This window comes from Rousettus aegyptiacus, unplaced genomic scaffold (genome assembly GCF_014176215.1).
Source record: "Rousettus aegyptiacus isolate mRouAeg1 unplaced genomic scaffold, mRouAeg1.p scaffold_m13_p_6, whole genome shotgun sequence".
Classification (NCBI taxonomy): domain Eukaryota; kingdom Metazoa; phylum Chordata; class Mammalia; order Chiroptera; family Pteropodidae; genus Rousettus; species Rousettus aegyptiacus.
Genome location: NW_023416309.1, coordinates 65173065 through 65183728, shown reverse-complemented (window position 1 = coordinate 65183728; position 10664 = coordinate 65173065). Strand labels below are relative to the sequence as shown.

The 10664-nt window shown below is 54.8% G+C and overlaps 1 protein-coding gene across 1 annotated transcript in view; it reads right to left on the bottom strand.

Moving 5' to 3' along the window:
- Positions 1–7: 7 nt before the first annotated feature.
- Positions 8–10664, bottom strand: part of SLC5A10 (solute carrier family 5 member 10) — a 60002-nt gene continuing 49345 nt past the window's right edge. The window contains exons 10-15 of the mRNA XM_016145174.2: positions 6926–7033; positions 4497–4647; positions 1141–1309; positions 765–980; positions 477–534; positions 8–359 (exon numbers count right to left, since the gene is read on the bottom strand). Coding sequence (XP_016000660.1) covers positions 253–359; positions 477–534; positions 765–980; positions 1141–1309; positions 4497–4647; positions 6926–7033 — 809 coding nt within the window. The 3' untranslated portion in view covers positions 8–252. The remainder of the gene's footprint in view (positions 360–476; positions 535–764; positions 981–1140; positions 1310–4496; positions 4648–6925; positions 7034–10664) is intronic.

Genomic DNA, 10664 nt, shown 5'->3' with positions numbered 1-10664 from the left:
GTAAGAATATCCATCAGAAATCTAATTTTCTTTCCAATTATGACTACCATTTTTAAAGTATCACATTCTTTTCTCCCATTTCCTCCCTAATTTTTTAAGGTTCCTGCTTCGCTGGCTTGCCAGAACCTGGGCACTAACCCGCCATGTAGCTCTAAGGGATGTCACCCATCTCTGGGCCTCGGTGTTTTCATTAGGGAAAGGAGGGGGGACCTGAGGGTTCTGAGGGCTCCGACCTTCTTGCCCAGGGCAGTGTCAGGCAAAGTAGGCATAGAAGAAGATGTTGACACACATGAGGAGGATGGCATTGAAGCCACAGACACGGGCCCAGAAAGCATGTTTCTGGGCTGCTTGGATGTCACCTGGAATGGGTGGGAGAAGAAGAAGGACAGATGAGGGTCACAAGGCCACATCCAGTACCCATGCCTCCAAGCCCCTGCCCGGGGGAGTGAGAGGGAGTGCGAGGGTCACATGTATACCTGTTTGGGCTCCCAGGGGCATGTCCTGAGCCAGAGTCCACCAGGTAAGGTTCCGGATCTGCAGGGAATGGGTAGGGGTGGGGGTGATGCAAGCTGGGGGCAAGGTGGACCCAGACGGGATCAAGGGCCAGTGATGAAAGAGGGCAGCTGAGTTCAAAAAGGGCCAGGGCCAAACAAGGTTAGGGGTCAAGAGCTAGCAATTCTTGAGTCAGAGAGGGTCAGGGGTCAGAATGGGACCTGAGTCAGAAGTTGTTAAGGGTCAGGCATCAGGGGTCAGGGAAGGCTCACCTGAGCACACTGGGGTGGTGGTGTCAGTAGGCTCCCGGCCACCACCACAGCTCCGCTGAATACAAACAGGGCGACAGCAAAGTGCAGGTAGTGGATGCTGCTCAGAATGGCAGGCCGCGTGTCTGGGTTGCCACAGGGTAGGGCTGGGTTCAAGAATTCCAGGACCAGCCTCAAGGCGCCCACCACCAGCCCTGCCATCAGGCCCCAGAAGGCCCCCTGAGGAGGAGGAGGCAGGGCAGCTGGGGCCACTGGAGGAAGGCCGATGTTCCCAGCCACACACAGGTGGTAGGGGAAGATGCAAACAAGCTGCAGCCCATCCAAGGAGGGGATCCCCAAGTTCTGTCCCCACCCTAGGTTTCCCACCCTCCTGTCCCACCTGCTCATTGGCACGCTGCCAGAAGATGCCCAGGATGAAGACTGCAGTCACAGGAGGGGCCAGGGAGCTGGTCACCGACTGCATGTAGATGAAGAGCTGCCCACTGTTGGAGCCCTGCAGGACGGGGATCCAGGCCACACTTACACCAATGAGCACCACGATGACCAGCCTGTGGGCAGGCAATGGGTGTGCTTGTCCCTCGAGACCCTTCCTCCACCCTTTCCCACCTCCCCCTGCTCACTAGGACTTGCTCTCCATCCGTCCCCTTTTGCTCCAGCTCCAGCCTCCTCCTTGGCCTGTGGTCCACTCCTGCAGAGGGACACGGCCAGTCCTGCCTGATTCAAACCTTTCTCTGGCTCCCAGCTGCCTACAGGAACAGCTCCTGACTCAGCCTGTCTTCTTCTCAGAGAGACCCCTGGTGATCCCCCAGGGTCTCCCATTTGTCTTCAAGGCACCTGTCCTACCTTCTATGTGCACGTATATTTGAGTGTTTACTTGCTTACTGTTTGTACTCTTAGCTGGAAGCACAAGAAGGGCAAGAGGCTCAGCTCTTTAGTTCACTGTCACATCTCCTGGCACACAGTAGGTGCTCAATAAACATTCAGGGACTGCATGAATGAACTGTTGCCTTCACATTCAGGCTGGACTGACCTCCTGGTGGTTCTTCTAACACACTGTGCTCTCACACTAGCAAGCCTGCACGAACTCTGTGACCTATAGTTGGCACATATCTGCCCCCTACAGCTCTTGGGTGTTGACTCATCCACAGGGCGACCTCTGTCCTAAGAATGCAAGGTTTGGAGCCAGGCAATTTGGTTTAGATTAGGATCTGGACTCCTCAGCCACAAAGCCTGAGACCTCCATTTTCAGCCAGAGTGAGCCCCTTTTCCTCTCCACCCTGCATGAACTCCTTTCAGCTTCTGCCTGCTTCCTCTCTTGGCTCAGGTCTACCCATAGCAGAAACATGTTTCACTTGTTTAGTCAACAAACTATTCAATAAGAGCCCACCTGAATGCAGGGAATTGTACTAGAAGACCGTACTTGCTGATGAGTGGGCCCTGGGTCCTGCCTAGCACTCAGAGTTGACCAAAGAAAGCAGATGAGTCTGTCACCCTGCACTCAGGGATGGACTAAGGGAGCCTAGAGAAAGCATCAATCTAGGAGAGCTTCCAGAAGGAGACGGCCCTGGAGCATTGAAGGAGTTCGTGACTCAGCTAAGGGGACAGAGCTCAGACAAGGTATTCCATCTACTTCTCCCTGGCTGAGCACCTCTCACTTCATGTCAGTTGGGTACCCCTCATCCCTGAGGTGGGTAGTGGATGAGAACCCCTGGAACCCTGGACAGGGCAGCAGGGGTGACAGAGGCTGTGTGTGCTGCTGGGGTGGGTCCTCCTTCCTGTCCACCTGCCAGCCCACCCACCTCCCTTTCTTCCCTTCCAGGCCTGAGGGATAGGATGGAGGAAGAAGGTGCCACCTTGATTAAGGCTAATTAACCCTTAGTCTGGCAGGTGCGGGCACTGCTCTCTTCAAAGGCACAGGCAGACTCCATTAACACCTGCCCCACTCCACCCTCCTCACGTAGGCTCCCGAAGTCCAACATCAGACTCAGCATCTCTGTGCAGGAGGAGTGGTGGGGTGGGGCTTGGCCTCTCTATCCCAACCTGGAGTGGGGTGTCCCGCCCTTTAAGAGGGAGGTGTAGTAGAGCCGAACGCCGGCCTGACACCCATCATTGGGCCCTTTCCACTCCGCCAAACTGGCAACTGAGGGAACTGGGACCCTGAGAGGGTGAGCAATCTGCTCCACATCACACAGCCTTGTGCCTGAAGGAGACTGGCAGGTCCTGAGGAAGGGTGGGGTAGGGCTGGACTTGGTAGAAGAGTTGGAAAGGAGGGTCAAGAGTACAGTGGCTAGGGTGAGCTGGCATAGACGAGAGGTCAGTACAGGACTTTGGCTTCAGGTAGAAGCAGGAGAGAAGCCTGCTACTAAGGAGGCAAGGAAGCAGGAGGCAGGGGACATGGGGGCCACTAGGTAGGCACTGAGGCTATTAGTGTCCTAGGCCAGAGGGCTGAGGCATATTCTGGGTGACAGGAAAGCACACAGATTCCAGTTTCCAGGATGGCAAAGCATGGAAGGGCTTAGGGAGGAATCTGTCAATCAGGAGTGGGTTCCAGGCCACAGCTGAGGAGGGCGGAGAACCACATGGCAGTTAAGAGAGGCGGTCAAAGGGAGGAGTGCTGACACTGAAGCGTCCTGCGAGGCAGGAGGGAGAGGCTCCTTGTTTTGGAAGAGGCTATGAGCCTGAAGATGAGCTCACACCTGCCTGCTATCTGGCATGTCTCAACAGGGCCCTTCTGACGGAAGCTGGCTGCTTTGCACTTGCATCACTGGGACAAACTACCTGGAGCTCTGGGTGAGACCCCACCCTGACGATGGAGTCCCAGGCAAAGGATGCACTGTTAGCCAAGCTAAGCACCAGAGGGCTGGGCCCCTCAACCAGCAGAGTAGGGGTTATAGGCTCAGAGGGAGACAGGAGGAGAGGGACCTAGGAAAGGACCCAAACACACACACATGCCCACACTTAGAGACCACCAACTCCTCATCAACCAATGTTGAGTTCACCCCAAAGGACACCAAGTACCTGACTGAATATGGTGATGGAGGACTGGGCCAGACACAGCCCCTGCCTGTCTCCATGAGGAGGAGCACTGGAGAGACAAGTTGGTCCTATATAGGCCACATGCGCTGTGAAGGAATATGGCGATAGTCCCCTGTGGGAGGCACTGAGGGGAAAGAGGCTCATTCCTTGGTCAAGGGTGTCAAGGACAGAGCTGCATGGAGAAGGGAAAACTTGAGGGTGAGTTACTGAGGTAATAAGAAGGGGACAAGGAGAAAACGAGCGGAAGCTCATTGGGGTCAGAGGCACAGAGGCTGGAGGGACAGCCGCAGCCTGAGTGTGGCCAGTCCAGAGTTCTGGCTCGGGGCTCTCTTTGGGGCAGCTGGGAAACATCGGGAGGGCTAGGGGCTTAGATTTTGGGACGAGAAGAGCTCTGGAATGGTTGGAAGGGGAGGGGGTTCTCCCCAGCTGAGACTCAGAGGTGCCACTTGGAGTAAGAGATGCATCCAAGATGAAAGCTGGGACTGTGAAGGGGTATCCAGGAGAGTGATGTGGGAGGTAGGATGGACAGGATATTCTGGCCTCTTCTCTCCTCTCCTTTCCGGCGTCCTCCTTTCTCCAACCAGCAAACTCCTATTCATCCCTCAAAGCCCACCGCTGGTGGGGCCTTGTGAGCCAGTTTTGTGGCTAGGAAAGTCCGCTCCCCAGCCTCTCCCTGGTACCAGCACCCACCCACCATACCGTCCCACCAGCAACAGCTCTCGATCCCCAGCACGGGGCCGCAACTGCCTCCAGATGTCCATGGTGAAGAGTGTGCTGCTGCTGTTAAAGATGGAGGTCAACGATGACATGAGTGCAGCCATCATCACGGCGATCATCAGCCCCCGAAGACCTGCGGGTCGGGGACAGGTGCTACTTGAGCCTGCGGCTTGCTGGCAATAAGAATCACAACATAACTGCTTCTGTTCTGTACTATTGTCGGCTGTCACGTTTCTACAGAGCCTTGCAGTGAACAAAGCACTCTCACACCCATGACTTCATTTGATGGAAGGATTATTAAGCCGTTTGACAGAGGAGAAAGTGGAAGCTCAGAGAAGGGAAGAGAGGTGCTCAGGGACCCATGGCAGGCCAGAGGCAGAACCCTGGGGTGGAGTTGGGGAGTGAAGAAGGCCTCAGGTGGGGCCCTCAGCAGTGGCCCAGCGTCTGGGGACTTCCTGTTGACGGCAGGCCCCGGCAAGCACAGAGAATCTCCTTTCTTATGGCTCTGTAGAAGAGGAGATGTAGTTCTTTGGGAGAACAGAAAAATCCACCTGCTTATTGGCTGAAAAGAGTAAGGTGTTCTCATTGAGGTGGGCAAGACACTGTTGTGCAAAGCCTTTAAGGAGTCCGGGGCTGCAGAGGGGCTAGGGGTTGAGAGGGCTCAGCACTGTGTGGCTGCAGGCTGATCACCTCCTTTCTCTGGGTGTTGGTCCAAGCCTGTCTCCAAGGCCTCTTAAGATTTTTCTTCAAGTGTCTAAGCACCCCCGCTCCCACTTCTACAAATTCCCTACCTATCTATCTTCCACCCCTTGCCCTAGGATAAGTCTGAGAGGGCCCCCTTTAGAAGGTTCAGCCTCACACGTGCCATTTGTTGCCTGGCTGCGTTGCTTGGCCCAAGTTCTGCATCTGACCAGTTGTGAGACTTCTAGGCATCCCATGGTCCTCCCTGTTTATTTATCAGGCTGACTGGGATGGGGCCCAAAGGGAAGTGAGTTCAAAAAAGTGTTTTCCCCAAAACATTTGTCTACCTTTCTTTCCTTGCTCAGGAAGGTAGATTAACTCAGGGCTTATTCTCCAACCATTTTTCAGACAGGGAGTTTAAGTCCTAAAGAGAGATCGTGGCCCAGTAACAGATGGGGGCTTAGCAAGCCCTTTCAGAGCAGAAGGGGAAGGCGAGGCCCAGAGGTGGGAACCCACACTGCAGCCAAGCCTTACACCAGGCAATTTCCCTAAGTTGTTATACTTAATCCCAGCAACAACACTAAGGGATGGGTAGCCGTCATTATCTCCAATTTACAAATGAGGACACCCGAAGTTCTGAGCAGGGAAGTGACATGCCCCAAATATCTCAGCCAACAAGTGGCAGCTGCAGCAGAAATCTGATCCCAGGTCTATGCATTCATGTCCCCTGGGCCTTGGCTCCCTGGGAGGGAGGGAAGGAGGAGCAGGGTGGGGCCAGGTAACTTCCACTGAAGAGGCCAGAGGGAGAAGGTGGACACACTCAAGGGTCTGAGAACCCAGAGGTAAAACTGGGCTGTAGAGTGTCTCAGAAAGCTGTCTGCTCTTTTTGTTTAGGTGGGACCTCCCACACCCTCACCGTCAATTTCCTGGACACCTCCTGTGACTGGGACCTTACCACCCCATATCACACTGTCAGGGCCACTGTTGCCATGAGAAACATGGAAAAGGTCAAAACCTGCCTCATAATTTCACCTGTGGGCCCACAGTGTCTCGAGGGGACGCAGAAGGTGCAGGCTCACAATGGCTTGAGCTCCTGATCCCAGCAGAGTGAGCAGTGGTCTTGGGGTCAGACAGACTGGAGTTTGTCTCAACTACTCTATAGCCTTGGACAAGCACTCTCCCCACCCCATCTCTGTGCCTCAGTTTTCCTATCTGTAAGATGCTGGTACTAACTCTACCTCACAGCCCTAAAGAAGAAGCAGTTTGTAAAAGAGTCTGGCACCCAGTGGTCCTGAAAGGAGAGAAAGTTGTACCCTTTCTCAAGGGATGGGACAACACAGGTTAGGAAGACAAGCCCTGGAGGTAGATTCTCTGGATTCAGACCCCAGCTTTGCAGCTCACTTGTCGCATGATCTTGGCCACGTCACTTAACGTCTCTGGGTCTCAATTTCCCCATCTCTAAAATGGGGACGATAACAGCATGTAGGGTTCCTGAGAGGAAGACGCAAGCTGCTCGCATGTGAAGCCCTTGGAACAGTCCCTGTCATGTGGCGAGTGCCACATGAGTACTTTTTATTATTACTTTCTTCTCTTCCCTGATGAGCAGAACATCCACATGGTTGTCACACAGCATTACGCTGGATCCAGAGTGACCCCTTCAGCCCCCAGGGCCCCTCACTCTAGTTCCCACTCAAGGTTACCCCCCATTCCGGACCCAACCAGAGCCTCACCGATGGGCATCAGTTCCATGACCAGCTTGGGGTAGGCAATGTTGGAGCAGCCGATCTCAGCCCCGCAGGCCCGCAGGCACTCAGATGGCACCACGCAGCCCACGTCATCTGCATGAGAGAGATACCCAGAGTCCCACACGTGCCCCGCACTGCCCCTCCAGACAGACGTGAGTACCTGGGATGGGCAAGACCTGAGCCAAGGACAGGAGATTGGCCTGGACCTGCTCTGTCATTGCTTCTGACCAGCTGCTGCTTGGCACTGGGCCTCAGTTTCCTAGTCTGAGTGACAATGAGGGGGCCAGCCTCTGAGAACTATTCTGGTGCCTAAGGCCCTGATTAGTCTCCTTTCGCCCCTCTTGCCCCTGGCCCCTAAGGGGCAGATGGAGGCTAGAGAGGGGAGCCTTCCCCCACTCCTGGGGTCAGAGCTTTGGGGCAAGGACATTTTCTTGACTGACACCCTGAGCTACCTTCAGAAGCTTCCAGGCGACTATGAAAACATGAGAGGAGCTCATCACCCCCTGCCCAGAGCTCTCTGGAGGCTCACCCTCTCAGCAGTTTATAAGACCCTCCATTGGGGTGGCTCCATAGTGTAGTGGTTAGCATGTCTGCTTTATATGCAGAAGGTCCTGGGTTCGTGCCCCAGCTGGGTCCACAGACCATATCCTGGATGCACCTGGCCCCGGATGCACCAGGCCCCAGATGCACCAGGCTCTGGGAATGCCAGGACCCAGGTGCACCCCATGAGCATGTGGGAGGAGACACCCCACCTTCAGAGATCCAGTTCTTAAGGGGAAAGGGCAACATCCATAGGTCAGGGGTGGAAGTGTGTGGGTGGCGGGGATTAAAGAGGGGGGTATAAAAAAGACCCTCCATCACCCATGACCCAGACCTTTGCCTGGGCCCTCAGGGCTCTTCTCCTTCTCTGTTACCCTCACTGGGTGCCAGCCAGCTGGCCTTCCTGCCTCTCCTCCGACAGCAGCCTTCTTCCCACCTGAGGCCTCTGCAGCTCCTCTGCTTGGAGCAGCTCTCCCACACCTTCCCAGGGACTGGCTCAGAGATCACCTTCTCCAGCTAAAATAACCCCTCTCTGCTTTCCCACCTATTTTCTCCTGCACATCCCTTTTCCTCCCCTGGATGACTTGGACATGTTTGCTCGTTTCTTGCCTCTTCCTCACGGCGGGGAGCCCAGTAAGGGTGAGGACTTGATGTCGCTGTAGCTATCCTCTCAGATCCTCTGTGGCCAGAGCAGCCACACTGCTCATTTGGTGAGTGAACGGAGGAATTTATGGGTATTTCAGACCTCAGCCCAGACCCAGATTGAACCCTAAATCCAGGTCTCCCTAGCAAGCCTTCAAATAGAATCCTGTCTGGGGCAGGAACCTCAGTGCCACCTCGTGGGAAAGCCCACCTGGGAGCCTCATTCTGGCTCTGATGCAGCTCCCATGGATCTGTTCCTCCACCACCCATGGCAGTTGGGGGCTCATCTCTGCCTTGCTCACCAGCATGGTGTAGGTGATGGGTAGAGCCAACCCCATGTTCATTTGTTCCTTCAGTAAACACTAACACTTTGGCTCCTATCCCCCTAGGATTTTCAGAGGCCCATGGAGCAGAGAGCAAAGGAGGAGATGGAAATTTCAGGAAAGCTCAGAAACAAGCTGCCCGATAGGGCCCAGAGGGCACGAGAGTAGAGCTGCTGGGCCGCAGGGTCCTATGGTTGGGGGAGGTTAAAGTCTCCACACGGGGGCATCAGCATTTCCTGACTTGATGCTCCCTGTGAGGACAGAGCATACCTGGGTTAAGCACTATCCCCTCCAAATGCCCTTTCTGAAAGGTCCCTCCTTGGATGCCTAACCCGCGGAGGCAGGGTGTATGTCTCGGATCTTTTCCTCTAGGTCAGAAGAGCTGGAGCAGTGTCACCTTCCACTCCACGACCCCACGTCCCAATTTAGTCCAGGCTCTCTTGAGCTCCAGCTTTCCAGGACACCTGCTCCCTGTCATCCCCCAGGCACCTCCCACTCAATGTGTCCAAGCAGATTTGTCTCCCTCCTCCTCCTTGTCCCAGCAATGGTCACTAACCCTCCTTCCTCCCTTCCCTAACCTCCTGCCAGCCCCTAGCCCTACGGCTTCTCCGGCCACCACCCTGCTGGCTTCACTCAGCTCCTGCCCTGGCTCCGTCTCCTCTCCATACAACCTGAGCACCAGCTCTTCACTGCCTTCTTTCCATCCTCTCTATCCTTTGAAAATCACAGCTTTGCTCATAACATTTACTTTTCAGGAACTCTCTCCACATCCTCTACCTCTAGAGCCCATGGCTGCCTGAGAAAAATATCTTTTCCATGGCATTCGAGGCCCTTGACAACTGGTTCCAAGTCCTCCCATCCAGCGCCTATGCACGAGCCACCCTTACCTGTTGGTATGTTCTCATACACACCCAGCACTTTAACACCTCCATGCTTTCACAGACTGGTTCTCCTCCTCCCAGTGCTCTCCCTACCCTTGTTTACCTCCTGCTTCGAGGCCCATTGCGAAGGGCTTGTCCTCTGAGACCTTCCCTGACTCTCTCCCCATTCGCCCCCAGGGTAGAGCAGCTTCCTTCTATGGGCTCAGTAGGCCAACGATTAAATCACAATTGTTTGCCTGCATGTTTTGCCTCCCCTACCAGACTGGGAGCTCCCCAAGAACGGACAATGGATTTGAATCATCTCCCAGTCCCAGGTATCACCTAGTTCAGAGCTAAGCCCAAAGGAAGAAGGTTGGGAGGAAGGAGGAAAGGCATGAGAGAAAAGAAAGAGAGGGAGAAAGTATCCAAGAAAGATTCATTAAGGAATTCTGGCACTGTTTGATCCAGCTGCCATACCCTACCACTCCGCCCCCACCAGTAGTGCAGATGACAGAACTGGGGAACAGAAAGGGCATAACTTGCCTGGGACACACAGTCAGACCCTGGACAGAGCCCAGGAACTCATGACAGGACTCTGGGACCACTGGGGTCCAGCATTCAGAGAATAGGTGATAGACTCCTCCTGACAGATTCTGAGCTTGGGCTGGCTGGTTTTAGTGCTTGGACAACCCAGCCCTCCTGGGAGGGACAGATAAAGAGTCACAGCCACATAATGGCTCAGAAAGCCAGAGTCAGGAGATTTTATGTGTTTATTCAGCTCATTTCAGGTTCCCAACATGGGGCACTGCCTCTGGGCACGGCTGGCTCAGTTCGCCTACCCAAGTGTTTGTGCTGAACAGCAAGAAAAAACAACCTCTCCTTCATGATAGCAGCAGAGGTGTTGCCACTTAAACAAAGTCCCCCAAATGTGCCAACTCAGGAGTGAGTAGCCCTAGGATGGTGAGGGCCAGGGAACTGGGGAGGGGGCTTCTGGGTTTGCCAGAGCACCTTCTGTGGACATGGGAGCTCCTCCACTGGACTCCACATCTGCACCAGGACCCACATCCAGCCAAGGGCCCACACTAGGATCCTGGGAGTTGCTCCTTTCCTTTCTCCCAAGTCCTCCCTCCCTGCAGCCAATGCCAAATCCGGCCACTGGGCTCAGTGACCAGGGGAACAGCACTGCCTCCTCACTACTCTGCCTTGCCCTCTCTAAGCACCCTCCCTGTGAGCAGGACAGGGAATTTCTGAAACCTATCTGCTCATGCCCCTTCCTGCTCACAGCCTTCTGTGGCTCCCCATCCCTTGCAGGAGGGATTAAGAAACTCTTAATTGTGCCATTCACAGCCCTCCACCTAT